Below are 19,595 nucleotides of genomic sequence, written 5' to 3'. Positions count from 1 at the left end.
GGGAGGAGCTTGGTGCTGCCCCAACTGGATATGCCATGCTTTGTTGACTCCCATGGGAGGCCTTATCCTTTCTGAGGAATGGATGGGAGGTGGGTAGAAAAGAGCTTGTGTGAAGGAACAAGAGGAGATGAGGGAAGGGAATTTGTAGTTGGGATGTAAAATAAATAAAAAAAACTTAATAAAAAATAAATAGACTAGACTTCAACAAAACTAAATAATTTGGGGTCTTCAAGATTACTGTCATTAAAGTAAAGAGACAACATGTTGGGTTGGAGAGGTGGCTTAACAGTTAAGAGCAATGGCTACTCTTGCAGAGGACCTGGGTTTGGTTTTCTGCACCCACATGATGACCTACTAACATCTATAACTCCAATTCTAGAGCATCTGATCCCTCTGACGTCTACAGGCACCATACATGCATATGGCACATGGGCATACATGAAGGCAAAGCACTCGCCTATAACTACATCTCCAAAACCGTTAAAGACAACATGAAGAATGGAGGGAAATACTTGTGAATAATGTATTTCATAAGACTAACCACCCACACAACCTTCAACCTACAGTTTGTCCTGCCTACAAGATGTTCTGGGTTAAATGTGGTGCAGAATTTGTGAGAGTGGACAACCAATGATTGGTCCAGTCTGAGACCCATGCCATAAGAGGCAGCCCACCCCTGACACTGCCTAGAGTGCCAGGACTCTGAGGTGAATAGCCCAGATATCTAGGATAAAACCAAATATGACTGGAAAATAAAGTCAATGAAATGATTCCTAATGCTATATTGCTATACTCATAGAGTGGTGCCTAGCCCAATGGTCATCAGAGAGGCTTCACCCAGCAACTGATGGAAACAGATGCAGAAACCCATAGACAAACACATGCAGAGCTCAGGCAGTTCTGTGGAAGAGGGCTGTAGGAGTGAGAGGGGTCATGGGCACCACAAGAAAAGCCACAGGATCAACTCACCTGGTGCTCATAGGGGTTTACAGGGACTGATCATACAACCAGGTTGCCTGCATGGGACTGGCCTAGACCTTCTGCATATATGTGATAGTTGTGTAGCTTTGTCCTCTTGTGGGACTCCTAACAGTGGGGTTGGGGCTATCTTCAACTCTTTTGCTGGCTTTGTGACCTATTTCTCATAGTGGATTTCCTTGCCCAGACTTAATACAAGGGGAAGTGCCTAGTCTTACTGTAACTTGATATGCCATGCTTGTTTGATATCCTTGAAGGGATGCCCTTTTCTGAATAGAAACAGGGGAGGAATGGATTGAGGGGGGCAAGGTGGGGAAGTGGGGGAGGGACTGGAAGAAGACAAGGGAGGGGAAAATGCAGTCAGGAAGTAAATAATAATATTAATAATAATGATAATCATTTAAAATGCTCTAGTATTTCAAATAAATAAATTATACTCACAACTTAAGAATAATTAGACAAATGTAATTTTCAAATGACTAAAGTATTTGGATACATAGTTCTCATAGAATGCTGGAATCATTACAATATCTGATTTGGGGACATATCACAGAAGTCTAATTACCAAAACCAGATCAATATGGCTATACAAAGACATATAGGTCAGTAAAACAGAGTAGACATCCCAGAAATAAACTAATATGTCTGAAACCAACTAATTACTTTTAAATGGACAAAATCCCATGCGAGAAACAATAGCCTTTTCAATAAACAGTGCTGGGAAAAGTGCGTATCACTGAGCTGGAAACCTGAGTTTGTTAACTACCCTGTGGAAAAATCTACTGAAGTGGATGAAAGACGCCAATGTAAAATTGGGAACTCTGAATCTATTAGAAGCCAACATTAAAAAAAACCACAACAACACTTCAAGATATGAGTAGAGGCAATGATTTTCTGGTTACAACCTCTAAAACACACATAGGAAAAAACATTACATTCCCATGGTATTACATCCAACCAAAAAGTATCTGTACTGGAAAAGAAATATTCAAAGAGTTAAGAGAGACAACCTGTATACTGTAAGATTAGAAATGAAAATATTCAAGCGTAGTGAAGTGAATAAAGTCCTCTACTCTAGGTATAGAACAGCAGTAATATAAACTTGGAGAACTTTACTTAAAGTAGTGAATAGAAGAACCAGCAAATAATTTAGAAAGAATCCCTCTGAGAAATGGTGTAAAAGTGATTAAATGAGGAGAAAGGAATGGCAGTGGGTTGTCCTGCCGCAGAGAATTGTATATGGTTGGATGTGAGTGGATAAAGTTTGTGCTTTTGTTATGGAGAGGACCATGCTGATTTCAGTTTGCAAAGTTTTGTGGTAAACTGGGAAGTACAGCTAGTGGGGAACTACCTCTCTCAGAAAGACTTTTGTAAATATAGGAGAGAAGGCATGGCAGAAGGAGAGATTTTTAAAAGTAATGCATTTGTATTTCCCATCACAATTAAGTTCTCAAATGGGGTAATGACCTCAAGCATCCTGTGACTAGCACATAGAATTAGAGAGAACCTAAGAACATATAAACCAAAGACTCTTAATTCCTCAGAGGTGTCTAGGATTACAGTACTCTATTATGTCTTTTTTACCAATGCATTTCTCTTCTTTACAATGACTTACATTTCTGGACACGGAGCTCAATAATCTTATCTCTCGTCACTTTGTTTCCATCGGGGGTCTGCCAGGTGACCTCACATGTGTAGTGACTACTGTCATCCATGTGTAGGGCATTCAGTTGGAGAGACACATCCCCTGGAACTTTGTGGCTCACTTTCAGGCGGTCTCTGTATTTTGCCTGCTGGATATGGTCACCCGAGGAGTCACGTAGGAAGATGGTGACTGGGTCAGAGCCATGTTGTACCAGCCATTTCACCAAAACTTGACTGTAGCCTCTCATGGGAACATAGATGCACTGAAATGTCACGTCCCCTTTCCAGGTCCCTGTCACACTGTCTGGTGCTTTTAGGATGGGATGGCCTAAAGACAGGGAACAAAGTAAAATGAGCAAACACAGATGACATGTTCACTTGAGTGAGGGTGTGAATGACAGGCTCAATAGCTTTGTAAGAAACCCTTTTCCTCAAGCATACTTTCATCATCCCTGGCATATTCTGATAGGTTTCTCATCAATTCAAGGGAGTTTGGGGGATTAAGTCCTTAACACTCTTTAGCTATAGTGCTTTCAGGTCCTTTTATGTCACTGTCTTGCTAGGCGGTGAATCTAAGTAAACTGAAGGACCAATGTTTTCTCCCAAGTAGTAAGTGGAGATTTAGGGTAGTACTAGCCTTTAGGGATTCTATGATCTTTTACCCATCCACAATTCTTCTTTCACTACTTTCAAATGAGATGTAGGAAGAAGAAGGGTGAATAGTTGAAACTGAAGTAGTTTATTTTGTGTAGATACATGCTTGAATCAGCCCTCTGCTCTACGATCTTTTTTCCTCACTCAAGAGAAAAGGTTGGGACACAAATTCAAGTTCTTTTCTGGAAGATAATCAATAGGAGAATCTAAAGGTGAACCAAAAAACCTGGATGCAGATTCCTATTTAACCAAACCATTGGCTATTAGGTTTGAAACTTGTACTTTGCAAGTAAGCCTAGCTGATTTTTTGTCCTTATTCTTCGTTTTTCATTCTTTCCTTTTTCATTTCTTTTAGTTATTACCAAAAATATTAGAAAATTATATCCTGATGTGGGAATAGATTTCATCTATGCTTGGTCTGGAAAAGAAATGAACCTGAGTAATCTCTAGAGCTGGTTGAAAAAATAGCAAATAAGCATAATTCAGTATTGTTAGATACTTGACATTATGATTGATTTGGTCTTGCCCTCTAGGAAGATGAACGAAGCAGAAGTTCAGCTGAGTCCGGTTCCCCTATCCTGAGTCTTACTTAGTTCTTCCTTGCACTTAGTTCCCTAAAAGGCATTTCATTTCCTTGAGTTATAAATGAGTGTGTGGCCTGGGCAGGCGTCTCCATGACGGGTAAGGTGACCTGCTGACATCCCATGTAACCTAAGTCAGAAGCTCATTTTTTAGTGAAAGGGGGACCTGTAGGGTCCTGGCCCCTGTTTTGGGTAACTGTTGCTTTGCTTGCTGACCTTGACCTTGATATCCTCCCTATGCTAATTCCCTGCTGGGTTCCACCCTCCTGAATGTTTAAGGGAAGATCCTTGTCTGTGTATCCTGCTTAATGGGTGTTAACAGCTTAGATGCAAGATTGTAAAACATCGGTAGCAAACTTCTGCCCTCTGGGGTTCTCCCATTGTGTTGTAAGCCTGTATTTAAGACCTCCTCCCTCCTTCAATAAATGGTATTCAGCATTTAAAAAATGTAAAATAATAAAATAATAATAATAATAATAATAATAATAATAATAATAATAATAATAAATGAGTGTGGAGGAAGATTCAGAGAATGCTCCCCTGAGCTAGCATAGACACTGCTGGGCTGTGTCTCTGAATTAGGTCCCCACATCAGCCCCTACAACTGGGTTACTGTGTCTAGAAAGAAGTGAGCTATTTCAGCAGCAAGTCCTTTAGTTGAAGAAGCTAGAGATGTTTAGCTTGGAGAAGAGGAGAGCTAAAGGGATATAGTTTCTTCCTTTCTTCAGACATTTTAAGTGCTGACATGGAAAAATGAAGGATGTGTGTTCTGGTTTGATAGTGAGAAGCCCTTGGACAGAAACAACAGAGAAGTGGATTTAGCACAACACAAGTAATATATGGAAATGCTCCTGATCAGAGTCTGGTGGAGATCAGTAAATGTCTGTGCTCTGAAAGTGTGTGAAGAGCAAATGCTAAGCACTTGTAAGTAATTCTAATTGATGGTGCATGTTGCTTTTATTTATTTATTTAAAAATTGAGCCTTACCATGTAGCCTAAGACCTCCTGAAGCTTTCTATAAAGACGAACGTGTCCTTGAACCCATGAAGATCAACCAGAGTGCCTCTGCCTTCCAAGTGCTAGGATGAAATGTGTGCCCTACCATCCCTGGCTATAGGTTACTTCTAAGGTCTCACTTACTTATTAAACATTTATTCATTGGGGGAAGTTTATTGTAGCAAGAATCAAAGATTGGAAATGAGAAGTTAGTTATTATTGTAGAATTTCAAGGGAAAAGAAGAAGAATATAGGAGGTTTGGGTGACTTTGAAGTCTTCTGACATCCCTGAAATACTGGAAAATCATGCAGATACATTCTAAGAGAAGAACCTTTTCAATTTCTACCCAAGGCAGCTTTTGGAACTTTTACCCGATTTCAATGATTCCCTCCCTTCTGCCCAAAGTTCAGAAAGCTTGCAGAACTGCATGTAACTGTGACTGACCACCAAGAACAAGCTTTTCTCAGTAAACACTCAACATCAACACCCACACCCTCTGCTGGAGGTAAAAGTGGTAGTCAGGCATGAGTGTGCTACCTTACCGTAGGTGAGCACTCTTAGGTGGCCCAGGAGCAGCAGGGCCAACCAGATCTCCATCCTATGTGAAGATACTTCTTTTCTTTCTTCCATCCTCCTGCTGCTGAAGAGATTGGTAATTCGGGTGGCTGCCAGTTTCTGCTTTACTTCTCTATATTTTTTTCCAAAATGCTAGTCTTACTATATACACCCCCTCTTTCCGTATTTCAGAATAATCACATGGGGATCTTGCCTTTCGCCCTGCCTAAGGTTGGAGATTTGAAAGAGTTCCTCATTCTGCTGGGACTGAACTTTCTCTGAGGCCAGTATTATTCTCTAGTCTTTCATGTGCCAGACTTTTGAGCCTTCTTATTCCAGTGCAGTGATGTTTTCCTTTCTGGAAGATCCAGGGAAGATAAATAAACTGTTTTTGCATATGTAATCTTCATCAGTTATACTATTAACCCACACTCCTCAATATAAATGAACAATGTGGGAGGTGGGACATCTGAACACTTCACAGTATGAGTTTAGTGTGTTAGGAGGCTTTCCATACAGAACACTTTTTTCTTTTTTTTTTTCATTTTTATTTATTAAGAAATTTTCTACTCACTTCGCATACCATCCACAGATTCCCCCTCCTTCCTCCTCCTACCCCTAGCCCTCTCTCCCAAGCCACCCTGCATCCCCACATCCTCCCAATCAAGGTCTCCTCCTATGGGGAGTCAGCAGTGCCCAGCACACTGAGCCTAGGCAGGTCCAAGGCCCTTCCCACTGCACCAAGGCTGTGCAAGGCATCACACCATAGGCACTGGATTTCCAGAAGCCTGCCCATATACCAGGGACAGATCCCGATCCCCCTGCCTGGGTGCCCCCCAAACAGTTCGAGCCAAACAACCATCTTCCATATCCAGAGGGCCTAGTCCAGTCCCATGGGGGCTCCACAGCCACCAGTCCACAGTTCATGGGCTTCCTCTAGCGTGGCCGGTCATCTCTGCATGTCCTCCCATCATGATCTCGATGTCCCTCTTCTCTCTCATCAATTGGATTCCTGGAGCTCAGCCTGGTGCCTGGACATGGATCTCTGCATTTGCCTCCATCAGTCACTGGTCAAAGGCTCTATGATGACAGCTAGGTTATTTGCTAGGCCGGTCACCAGAGTAGATCAGTCCAGGCACCTCTGGAACACTGCCAGCAGACCAAGGTGGGGTCATCCTTGTGGATTCCTGAGAGCATCCCCATAACCCTGCCTCTTCCTATTCCTATGATGTCCTCATCTATCATGGTATCTTCCTCCCTGCCCTCCCACTCTGTTCCTGTTCCAGCTTGACCCTCCCATTTTCTTATGTTCACGTCTCCCACTCCTCACCCTCTGCCACCCCCCGCCCCCACCAAACCCAGTCTGCTCATGTAGATCTCATCCACTTCTCCTTTGCAGGGTCATTCATGTGTTCCTCCTAGGGTCTTTCTCTGTTAGCTAGCCTCTCTGGAGTTGTGGGTTGCAGTATGGCCATCCCTTCCCTCACATCTGGTATCCACTTATGAGTGAGTACATACTATATTTGTCCTTCTAAGTCTGGGTTACCTCATTCAGGATATTTTCTAGTTCCATCCATTTGACTGCAAATTTCTTGATATCATTTTTTTTTTACTGCTGAGTAGTACTCCATTGTGTATATGTGCCACATTTTCTTCATGCATTCTTCAGTTGAGGCACATCTAGGTTATTTCCAGGTTCTGACAATTATGAATAATGCTGACATGAAAATAGTTGAGCATGTGTCTTTGTGGTAAGATTGAGTATTTCTTGGGTATATGCCCAAGAGTGGTATAACTGGGTCTTGAGGAAGACTTGTTCCCAATTTTCTGAGAAACCACCATACTGATTTCCAGAATGGCTGTACAAGTTTGCATTCCCACCAACAGTGGAGGAGTGTTCCCCTTGTTCCACATCCTCTCTGACATAACTGTTTTCAGTGTTTTTGATCTTAGCCATTCTGACAGGTGTAAGATGGTGTCTCAGAGTTGTTTTGATTTGCATTTCCCTGATGACTAAGGATGTTGAGCAATTCCTTAAAAGCCTTTCAGCCATTTGAGATTCTTTTGTTGAGAATTCTCTGTTAAGCTCTGTACCCCATTTTTTAATTGGATTGTTCTGTATTTTGAAGTTTAGCTTTTTGAGTTCTTTATATATTTTGGAGATCAGCCCTCTGTCAGATGTGGGATTGGTGAAGATCTTTTCCCATTCTGTAGGCTATTATTTTGTTTTATTGACTGTGTCCTTTGCTCTACAAAAGCTTCTCAGTTTCAGGAGGTCCCATCTATTAATTGTCACTCTCAGTGTCTGTTCTACTGGTGTTATATTTAGGAAGTGGTCTCCTGTGCCAATGCATTCCAGACAACTTCCTACTTTCTCTTCTATCAAGTTCCGTGTAACTGGATTTATGACCTCAACATAAATCCAGTTACACAGAAAATTTTTATTAATTGTTAAGCCTAGGGGCACAGTTGTTATGGAAGGGTGTTCCATATCTCATAGTGGGAAAGTTTGTTGACTGACTTTTGTTGGTAGCCCTATCTCTGATGGCAACAATGATTCATTTTAATTAATACTCCTCATGATGCATTTGTAAAGGCATCTATGTTTCATTTAAGAGAATGACAAGCCCTATTTGTAGTTTGATAGACTTAATAGGGGTATGCTGTATTAGGTTGAAAATTTTAATTTATTTCACATTACTACAAGACAATGAAGAGATGCTCCCTAACTAAATGTAGTTGCTCTAAATATTGTCGCCCCTTTTCACAGACCCTAGAGTGACAGTAATTTCATTCATAGGCTAATTACAGGTTTATCATGATCTTCAATCAACTAACTTTGAAAATGTAAGCAATTCCAAAAACAGAAATTAATTTTTCACTGTGTGTTATGTCTCATATTTGTTTTCCTTTTTTTTTTTTTTTTTTTTGCTAGATGTAAGAGGTCATGGATAGAGACTTGTACAGAGAAGAAGAATGAGAGTCCATGGAGAGATGTGCTTGCTAAGGGATAGTTGCATATAGATGATGTGCAAAGGATAGGAGGAGACCTTGTTATATGGAATTCTTTCAAGCTTGTGTTCATCCAGAAATAATCTCCTTGGCTGGTTGAACTTCATGCTATTTCATTCAGTCTACCTCACTAGGATTTTAAGGTTTTCTTCTCATTCAGTCTTCACTTAGGGAATTCTGACTTTCAAAGAAACTTCTTTCTAATTTACAGTCATTACTCTACCAGTTCTACCATCACACATATGTGCACACACATGCGCAAACTTCTCCGCTATAACTTTCAATGTCATAAACAGGAGGCGCATTGGACTGTCACCAATCTCTGCATGACTCTAACTCATGATAGTCATATTTCAGCTCCAATGCTGGACTTACAAGCTTACATCAACTTGTCTGCTTGTAATTGTGTTTCTTTTGTGTGCATCCTAAATCTTTTTAGGTGGTTTTGGATCTGAAGATAAAGAAATTTTCTAGGGAACATATAGGATTTCCAGCCATGTAATGAATTCATCAGTCTGTTGATCATAAAAAAAATAGGTGGGAAGTCAATAATTATGAAGATGGCTAGGATCTATACCACTTGATTTCCAGATCTTGAAAAAGCCAAATCCATCTGAATATTAATTAGCTTTCTCAATTGCAACATGAACATGAGACTTGATAATTGTATATTCTAAATTAAAAAAAATCAAACCACATTATTCATATGACAGCTGTAGCAATTACAGCTAGTACTTTTTCATTTTTTTACTCATCCAGACACTGTACTAAGATGAATATTAATGTACTTACTCCTGTATCTTCATATGTTTCATCTATTCTATTACATTGCTTCTCTTTTCTTTGTGGTACTTGTACTTGATATATACTGACTCTCTCATTTGTCACTTTACATTCTGAATTAAATAAATTTCCATTCTAAAAATAAGCTCTTGGATATCCTTTGCTGGTAGAGGAAATTTATGTAGAGATGCACCATGAAACATACACACAATCAAATATAATGAGCAAAAGGGGGTTGTTCTCTCAAATTTGGCCTGATCTCAAGGACTGTATCCTTTTTCTTCAAAATCACAGGGTAGTAATTGAGCTAAGTCAGAAAGAATGGGGTATTTGAGTAGGAGACAGGAGGGATATGAAAAGTACTTTAATCCAGAGAATTTACTTTTTCATTTCATTTTCAACTCTAGTGCTTCCAGGGAAAATGATGCATATGTTGTAATAACTCACATATTGTGGGTGAGCAACAGAAATAAATATGTATTTTTTCAAGACTAATATTCAGAGATCACATGACTTATGTTTACCAGAATATGACTTCTTTTGCTTAACATGATTTCAAGTTGTATTCATTTTCCTACAAATAGCATGGTTTGGGGTTGGGAAAGGTGATTTAGATAAGAGAGTAGTAAGACACAGGTGCTATGAAAGGAGACATGGGAAAATGGGGGATAGCTTTATCTGGGGAGAGCTGGTGAGGCCAATGCTGATGCTAATGGACAGGGAAGTAGGAGGGATAAAGACACTAAGGATGGTTGAAAGTCATAGGGAAAAATTTTATATTTCCTTAAAAATATGTACATAATATACATGTATATGTGTATACATACATACAAGTTTTTAGATTTAAATTTTTTCCTGTTTTTCTTTTTTACTCATCTATTTTACACTCCAGCTGCAGTCTCTCCCATCCTCCCCTCCTAGTTTTCTCCCCCCATTCTTCCTGCTCTCACCCCCCAATCCCCTTCTCCATCTCCATCCAGGAAAGGGCAGATCTCCCATGAGTATGAACAAAACATGTCATATCAAGCTGCAGTAAGACTAAGCACCTCCCCATTTATTCAGACTGGGCAAGACAACCCAGTATGAGGAGTAGAGTCCCAAAAGCCAATAAAAGAGTCAGAGACAGCACCTGTTCCCACTGTTAGGAGTCCCACAAGAGCACCAAGCTACACAATTGGAATATATATGCAGAGTGCTTAAGTCAGACCCATGCAGGTTCCTTGGTTGTTAAGTCTCTGTGAGCCCCTGTGAACCCAGGTTGGTTGATTCTGTGGGTTTTCTTATGCTGTTCTTGACCTTTCTGGCTCCTACACTTCTTTCTCCTCCTCTTCCTCACCAGGATTCCTGAGCCTAATGTTTGGCTGTGAGTATCTGAATCTGCCTCCATTAGTTGCTGGATGACACCTCTCTGATGATAATTGGGCCAGGCACTAATTGGGAAGTAAGTTCAGGTTACTTACCCACTACCGCTAGGAGTCTAAGCTGGGGTCCTCCCTGTAGACTCCTGGGAAATTCCCGACCAGGCTTCCAGCCCACCCAAAATGCTCCCCCTCCAGCAGTACCCCTCAGTACTCTTCCTCTCTGTGCCACTTCCAAACTGATCGCTCATATTCCTATATCCACCCACCTTCAGTCCATTCATGAAATCTTCATTTCCTTTTTCCAGGGAGATCTGGGTATCTCCCTATGAACCCTCCTTGTTACCTAGTCTCTCTAGGTCTGTGGATTGTAGCATAGTTATCCTTTATTTTACAATTATTATCCACTTATGAGTGAGTACATACCATGTTTGTCTTTCTGGGTCTGGGTTACATCACTCAGGATGATTTTATCTAATTCCATCCATTTGCCTGCAAATTTCACCATGTCATTGTTTCTCTGCTGAGTAGTAACCCATTGTGTAGATGTACCACATTTTCTTTATCCATAATTTGGTTGGGGGACATCTAGATTTTTTCTAGGTTCTGGCTATTACAAACAAAGCTACTATGAGCATAGTAGAGGAAGTAAGTGTCTTTGTGGCATTATTGAGCATGTTTTGGGTGTGTGCCCAAGAGAGATATAACTTTGTCTTGTGGCAGGTTGATCCCAATTTTCTGAGAAACTGCCACACTGACTTCCAAAGTGATTGTACAACTTTGTACTCCCACCAGCAATAGAGACATATTTCTCTTGCTCCACATCCTCTCCAACATAAGCTGTCATCAGTGTTTTTGATTTTAGCCATTCTGACAGGTGTAAGATGGTATCTCAGAGTCATTTTGATTCGCATTTCCCTGATGACTAAGGATGTTGAATAATTCCTTAAACGTCTTTCGGCCATTTGAGATTCTTCTGTTGAGAATTCTCTGTTTAGATCTGTACCCCATTTTTAATTGGATTATTTGGTTTGTTGATATCTAGTTTCTTGAGTTCTTTATATGTTTTGGAAATCAGCCCTCTGTCAGATGTGGGGTTGAAGAAGATCTTTTCCCATTCTGTAGGCTGCTGTTTTGCCTTATTGACAGTGTCTTTTGCCTTACAGAAACTTTTTAATTTCATGAGGTCCCATTTATTAATTGTCAATCTTAGTGCATGTGTTATTGCTGTTCTGTTCAGAGAGTTGTCTCCTGTACCAATGCATTCAAGACTACTTCCCACTTTCTCTTCTATTAGGTTCAATGTACCTGGACTTATGTTGAGGTCTCTGAGTGCATTTGGGCTTGGTTTTGGACAGGGTGATAAATATGGATCAATTTACATTCTTCTACATGCCAACATTCAGTTATGCCAGCACCATTTGTTGCATTTGTTGAAGTTGCTTTCTTTTTTCCATTTTATCATTTCGATTTCTTTGTTGAAAATCAGATATCCATAGGTGTGTGGATTTACATCTGGGTCTTCCTTTTGATTACATTGAACTACCTGTCTGCTTTTATGCTAATACCATGGGGTTTTATCACTGTAGCTCTGTAGTATAGCTTAAAATCAGGGATAGTGATGCCTTTAGAAGTTCTTTCATTGTACAGGATTGTTTTAGCTATCTGGAGTTTTGGTTTTTTTCATATGAAGTTGAGTATTGTTCTTGTAAGGCCTGCAAAGAATTGTGTTGAGATTTGAATGGGGATTGCATTGAATCTGTAGATTGCTTTTGGGTAGGATGGCCATTTTTACTACTACATTAATTCTGCTGATTCATGAACATGGACCATCTTTCCATATTCTGATACATTCTTCAATTCCTTTCTCTAAAGACTTGAAGTTCTTGTCATACAGGTCTTTCATTTGCTTGGTTAGAATTCCACCAAGATATTTTATCTTTTTTTGAGGTTATTGTAAAGGTTGTTGATTCTCTGTTTTCTTTCTCAACCCATTCGTTATTTGTATATAAAAGGGCTACTGATTTTTTTGAGTTAATATTATATTCAGCCACTTGACTAAAGGTGTTTATGAGCTGTAGGAGTTTCCTGGTAGAGTTTTTTGGGTTTGCTTATGTATACTATCATATCACCTGTGAATGATGACACTTTGACTTCTTCCTTTCCAATTTGTATCCCCTGATTTCTTTTTGTTGTCTTATTGCTTTAGCTAGAACTTCAAGTACTATATTGAACAGGTATGGAGAGAGTGGACAGACAACCTTGCCTTGTTCCTGATTTTAGTAGAACTGCTTTGAGTTTCTCTCCATTTAATTTGATGGTGGCTGTTGGCTTGCTGTATATTGCTTTCACTATTTTTATGTATATCCCTTGTATCCCTGATTTCTCCAAGATTTTTATCATGAAAGGGTGTTGGATTTTGTCAAAGGCTTTTTCAGCATCTAACAAGATGATCATGTGTTTTTTTTCTTTTAGTTTGTTTATATGGTGTATTACATTGACAGATTTTCATATGTTGAACCATCTCTACATTTCTGGGATCAAGCCTACTTGGTCTTGGTGAATGACCTTTTTTATGTGTTCTTGGATTCAGTTTGCCAGTAATTTTTTTCTGTTTTTACCAATAACATATTTTATTAATTAATTTCAAACTTGAACTAATCATCAAACTATACTACATAAAGGGCTTTTCTAAAAATGCATTCATCTCCTGATAATAAATAAATGCAGCTTTGTACAATTAGAAAATCAAGACAGTGACAAATAACAGAATAAGAAGAAAATGGATCCTGGGTCCAAAACCCAAGGATTAAACCAGAGACCAAGGTGAAAGGACCCTTGAGGTTTTCTTCCCTAGGTGGTGACGTGTGTCACACATTTCTTTTCCAAGTCTCCCCACTGGGCACTGGACTACACTAGTCTAAAGTTTTTACTAAGACATTCTCAGGTGCACAAGTTGCATGAGATGGGAAAAATGGAAAACAACAGCCCAAAGAACAGCCAGTACACTTGGTGAGGGCCTAGCATGGTTGCATTCTGTAGTTCTAAAACTCCAAACAGAAACAAAGGGCTTCTTACAGACACTAATATGGTTTCAAGAATGCCTCAGAAACACACATTTTCCTACTTGGTAAACACTCAAGAACTGAAAGTCACCGTCTAGAGACAAAAAGCAAAACATCAATTCATCAGCGCCATATCGAATGAGCCTCAAGTCCTTATGTTAATGAGCAGATTCTTCACTCCTCAGGGAAAAATCTGCTGACTGAAGCTAGTATCTTCAGGAGAAAGAATAGATAAAACTCAATAAATTAAATTTTATTCATCAAAATAAACAGCTATTTTAAGGTTTGGCACTACATGAAACGTCTTTCAGAACAAGAATGGGTTCAAAGATAGACGGCTTCATTATTTGCTAGAGCAGGAAACCCAACTCTGTGACTACCATTCTCCAGCCATCAGTCCACAAGGTGTACCCACACCACAACAGCTGACGTTCAAATCAGAGGGGGCCGTATCAAATGCTGGCTGTCTTCCCGAGCATCCCGTGTGGTTGCACAGTTGCTGCTGGGATTCACGTCACATACACTCCACCACATTAGTGGACCCGTGACCTACAGATCTGGCTAGTTAAACAGTCACACACGGCTACACCAGCACTGGCTTGGCAGTGGGACACAGGTCCGACCAGATCCACTTATTCAGCACTGGATCAAATGCCTCCACTGTGTTTAGGTATGCATTGCCATTGTGACCGCCAACTGCAAAGATTTTGCCCATCACGGTAGCGATGCCTACTCCTCCCCGGGGAGTCGTGACTGCTACCACATAATCCCACTTGTTGCTTCGGGGGTCGTACCGTTCAACTGAACTCAGAGGGGAGTTATCATCAAAACCACTAACAACATATAAGCAGCTGTGAAGTTCACTAACACCATTGCCTGCTCTGCGCTGACCTATTTCCTTGACCTCTATCCACTTGTCCAGATGTGGATGGTACCTCTCCACAATGGATAAGGAGGCCACTCCATCATTGCCACCCACTGCGTAAACATGGTTCACTAAAGCCACAGAGCCAACACCTCCACGGGGAGTGTTCATTGGTGCCACTGTACTCCACTGGTCAGATTCGATGTCGTATCTCTCCACATCACTAAAGCAAGTATTATCATCTAATCCTCCAATTGCATATATTGGGCCCCCTAAGGAGGCCAAAGCAATTCCTCTCCTCTTGGTGTTCATTGACACCTTCATCATCCATTTATTAGTGAGAGGATCAAACATCTCCATGCTACCTAAATGCTCATTCCCATCATGTCCACCCACTGCATACACTTTACCTTTCAGAGATCACACCCACATGCTGCCTTCAGCTAGTCATTTCTGGTCTAAAGAACCAACTGTTTTTGTTGACAGAATAGCATTCAATACTACAAAAGGGGTCACCAGATCCACCTTGACCACCTACATAGAACAGCACACCAGCCATATGCTTCCTTGGGGTAGTGCGGACCGTGTACTCAAAGTCAGGGACCAGTTTGCTGCTCAAATGAAGGTGATAGTTGCTTACTTCATCCAGTAGATCTCTACATTTTTAGGTTTTGCTTGACAATCTGTTCTTTTGCCACAATACCCATAAGAAAATCAACCGGCAATAATGGCAGACGACTTGTGCACGTGTCTCATCCAGCCATTTAGAATGATGCTGGGGATTGGCAAGAAGCCAGTTGATAGCAGTACTGTAGACCAGCTTTTCACTGTCGATGTTGAGATCACTGGAGGACAGAAGCTTGTGGAGGTGCTGGGGGTGACACACTTACGAAGTCTTCACACTCCACCGCTTCAGTAAAGTGCTCGCAGGCATACTGGTCCGCCATGTCCATCAGGTCTATTCGGTTGTGACTCTCCGCAAAGGCTCCTACTGCCAGGCAACTGGAGGGATGAAAATGTAACTTCATGTATTCACAGCAAGCCCCGGCCACCAGTTCAACCTGCAGGATATATGCTGCATACAGGAGAGGCTGGACATTGTCTACTGTCAACATGAGCCGTGAAGAGTAGACGAATTTCACCAAGTCTTCCACAGCATCACCATCAAAGTCTCAAATCGCAATCAGCACCTGCTTGGCTTCAACCATTTCAGAAAGAAACATGGCTCTGAAGTAGGGAATCACACAAGCTAGCACCAGTTTGTGACAAGAGATCACCTTTGAGCCAACCTTCAGTGTGACATCACAGAGCTCCCCATTCTCATAGAACTGGAGGAGAGAACTGTGGAAGTCTTTCCATGCTTCGTTGGCTTCAAAGATGAAGGAGTCTTCGCCATCACACGCGCTGACAGAAGACGCCCCTTTGTCACGTGACTCCTAACTTGTTTCCCATTGGTAGACTCTGAAGCCATTTGCAACACTTTTTATGGAGCTTCCTTCTGAAACATTCCATTTACTCTTCTTTTAAGGGTGAGAAGATAGAAGACAGATGCAGCCACTAAACGTTAGACGTCTTTCTTTCAATTGCCATTATATAGTTTGCTCGCTGTCCTTGCCCGCCGCGCAGGCCGAGCCGCTCGCTACCCGCCAGCACTGCACCAGCCCTGCCGGTCACCCCACAGATGTGCTTGATGGCTGGCTTGATCGCTCGCTCCCAGTTTACCAAGTATTTTATTGAGTACTTTTGCATCAATGTTCATGAGTGAAATTGGTCTGTGATTATTTGTTGGATCTTTGTGTGGTTATTTGGGTGACTATGGCCTCATAGAAAGAATTTGGCAAGTTCCTTCTGTTTCTATTTTGTGGAATAGTTTGAGGAGTATTGGTCTTAGTGCTACTTTGAAAGTCTGATAGAATTCTGCACTAAATCTGTCTGACCCTTGGCTTTTTTTTGGTTGGGAGACTTTTAATAACTGCTTCTATTTCCTTAGGGTTATTGGTCTATTTACATTGTTTATCTGATCTTTACTTAACTTAGGTAAATAGTATCTATCAAGAAAATTTTCCGTTTCCAAGTTTGTGGAGTACAGGTTTTTGAAGTCTGACCTAACGATTCTCTGAATTTCCTCAGTGTCTGTTGTTATGCCCCCCTTTTAGTTTCTAATTTGTTGATTTGGATATTGTCTCTCTGCCTCTTGGCTAGTTTGGACAAGGGTTTATCTATTTCATTGATTTGCTCAAAGAACAAACTTTGTTTCATTGATTCTTTGTATTATCCTCTTTGTTTCTATTTTATTGATTTCAGCCCTTAATTTGATTATTTCCTGCTGTTTATTCCTCTTAGGTGTGTCTGCTTCTTTTTATTCTATCACTTTCAGATGTGCTGTTAAGTCACTAGTATGAGATCTCTCCAAATTCTTCATGAAGGCCCTTCATGCTATGAACTTTCCTCTTAGCACCACTTTCATTATGTCCCATAAGTTTGAGTATGTTTTGCATTCATTTTCATTAAATTCTAGGAAGTCTTTATCTTCTTTCTTTATTCCTTCCGTGACCCAGTGGTAACTCAGCAGAGAGTTATTTAGTATCTCTGAGTTTTTAGGCTTTCTGTAGTTTCTGTTGTTGTTGAAATCCAGCTTTAATCCTTGGTGGTCTAATAACATACAAGGTGTTATTTCAATTTCTTTGGATATGTTGAGACTTGCTTTGTGGCTGAGTATATGATCACTTTTGGGGAAGGTTCCATGAGGTGCTGAGAAGAAAGTGTATTCTTTTGTGTTTGAGTGAAATGTTCTGTAGACATGTTATGTCCATTTGAATCATGTCTGATAGTTCCTTTATTTCTGTTTAGTTTGTGTCTGGATGACCTGTCCATTGGTGGGGATGTGGTGTTAAAGTTTCCCACTACTATTGTATGGGGTTCAATGTGTAGTTTAAGCTTTAGTAATGTTACTTTTACAAATGTGTGTGCCCTTACATTTGTGGCATAGATGCTCAGAGTTGAGATATCTGATCTTGGTGCATTTTTCCTTTGAAATGCCCTTCTCCATCTCTTTTGATTAATTTTGGTTAGAAGTCTATTTTGTTAGCTATTAGGATAGCTAGACCAGCTTGTTTCTTAGATACATTTGATTGAAAAACCTTTGCCAACCCTTTGCTCCAAGGTAATGTCTCTCATTGATGTTGAGGTGTGTTTCTTGTATGCAGCAGAATGATGGAACTTGTTTTCTTATCCAATTCATTAGCCTGTGTCATTTTATTGGAAATTGAATCCATTGAGAGGTATTAATGACCAATGATTGTTAATTCCTGTTATTTTGCTGTTGTTGTTGGTAGTGGTGTGTGTGTGTGTGTGTGTGTGTGTGTGTGTGTGTGTGTGTGTGTTTGTGTATGTGTGTGTGTGTGTGTGTGTATGCTCATGCATGTGCATGTGAGCACCTGTCTGGGTGTGTTTTCCATCTTTGGGTTTTGCTGGTGTGAGATTATCTATTGCCTGTGTCTTTGTGGCTGTAGCTATCTTCCTGGAATTGTTGTTTTCCTTCTATTACCTTCTGTAGGGCTGTGTTTGTAGATAGATATTGTTTAAATTTGACTTTGTCATGAAATACCTTGTTTTCTCCATCTATGGTGATTGACAATTTTGCTGGGTATAGTAGTTGACTTATTAAGTTGATCCAACCCTGCATTTCTAGGATAAGGCCAACATGATTGTGGTGATTATCTCCTTGATATGTGTTTGCATTTGTTTTGCTAGTGTTTGTTGATGGATTTTGGTTCTAGATTCCTCAGGGATATTATTTTGTAGCTTTTGTTGTTCTTGTATTGTCTTTGTGTGGTTTGGGTATTGGCACACTACTGGCTTCATAGAACAAGATTGGGAGTGATTCTTCAGTTTTTATCCTTCCTTTTCTTCTTTTTAAAAAATAGTTTAAGAAGGGGCTGGAGAGATGGCTCAGAGGTTAAGAGCACTGGCTGCTCTTCCAAAGGTCCTGAGTTCAATTCCCAGCATCCACATGGTGGCTCACAACCATCTGTAATGAGATCTGGTGCCTTCTTCTAGCCTGCAAGTCTACATGGAGACAAAACACTGTATACATAATAAATAAATCTTAAAAAAATAAAAAAAAAATAAAAAAATAGTTTAAGAAGGATTGGGCCGGTGGTGGTGGTGGTGGTGGTGGTGGCGGCGGCGGCGGCGGCGGCGGCGGCGCACGCCGGTAGGATTTGCTGAAGGAGGCAGAGGCAGGAGGATCACGAGTTCGAGGCCAGCCTGGGCTACACATTTAGCCAGGCATTGGTGGCACACACCTTTAATCCCAGCACTCGGGAGGCAGAGCCAGGCGGATCTCTGTGAGTTCGAGGCCAGCCTCGGCTACCAAGTGAGTTCCAGGAAAGGCTCCAAAACTACACAGAGAAACCCTGTCTCGAAAAAACCAAAAAAAAAAAAAAAAAAAAAAAAAAAAAAAAAAAAAAAAAGGATTGGTTGTAGTTCTTCTTTGAAAATCTTGTACAATCTATCTAATCCTGGACCTTGTTTTTAGTCAGAAAGCTTTTTATTGTTTCAATATCTTCCTTTGTTATGGGTCTGTATGCCTCTAATCCCAGCACTAGGAGGTGGAGACAGGATCTCGGGCCCCTATTTGGTCTGAGGATTTGTAGAGTTAAGAAGCTTCTACTGGTTGCTGCTCTGCTTCTTTGTCCTTTCAGCTTTCACTCTCATGACCTTTCAATCATTACCCATCTGACTCTGGGGGTTTTTATTGTTAAGACTAATTAGAATCATGCTTCACTTTCTACTCCCTCCCAAGTTCATAACTTCTTTAGTTATTATTGTTACATACAGAAATACTTATATACACAAATACTTCATATAAATTTTACATACTAATTCCAGTTCTCCCTCCTCCTCTTCTGCTGCCCTCCCCACCTCCCCCAATCCCACCTCTCAATCCACTCCTCAGAGAGGGTAAGGCTTCCCTTGGGGAATCAACAAAGTGTGGCATACTAAGTTGAGACAAGACCAACTCTCCACCGCCCTCCCCCCTTCCCCCGTGTTAAGGCTGAGCAAGGTATCCTATCCTAGAGAATGTGTTCCAAAAGCCAT

General features: G+C 40.7%; 1 protein-coding gene and 1 pseudogene across 1 annotated transcript in view; both read right to left on the bottom strand.

Moving 5' to 3' along the window:
- Vsig4 (V-set and immunoglobulin domain containing 4) overlaps window positions 1-5,572 on the bottom strand; it is a 42,779-nt gene extending 37,207 nt beyond the window's left edge. The window contains exons 1-2 of the mRNA XM_076562656.1: window positions 5,397-5,572; window positions 2,594-2,950 (exon numbers count right to left, since the gene is read on the bottom strand). Of these exons, the coding sequence (XP_076418771.1) occupies window positions 2,594-2,950; window positions 5,397-5,484 (445 nt within the window). The 5' untranslated portion in view covers window positions 5,485-5,572. The remainder of the gene's footprint in view (window positions 1-2,593; window positions 2,951-5,396) is intronic.
- A 7,594-nt stretch (window positions 5,573-13,166) lies between these two features.
- On the bottom strand, window positions 13,167-15,963 carry LOC102924862 (kelch-like protein 8 pseudogene; annotated as a pseudogene).
- Window positions 15,964-19,595: the final 3,632 nt, after the last annotated feature.

Source organism: Peromyscus maniculatus, chromosome X (assembly GCF_049852395.1).
Source record: "Peromyscus maniculatus bairdii isolate BWxNUB_F1_BW_parent chromosome X, HU_Pman_BW_mat_3.1, whole genome shotgun sequence".
Lineage (NCBI taxonomy): Eukaryota > Metazoa > Chordata > Mammalia > Rodentia > Cricetidae > Peromyscus > Peromyscus maniculatus.
Note: the sequence above shows the minus strand (reverse complement) of the source record. Positions and strands in the feature narration are given on the sequence as shown.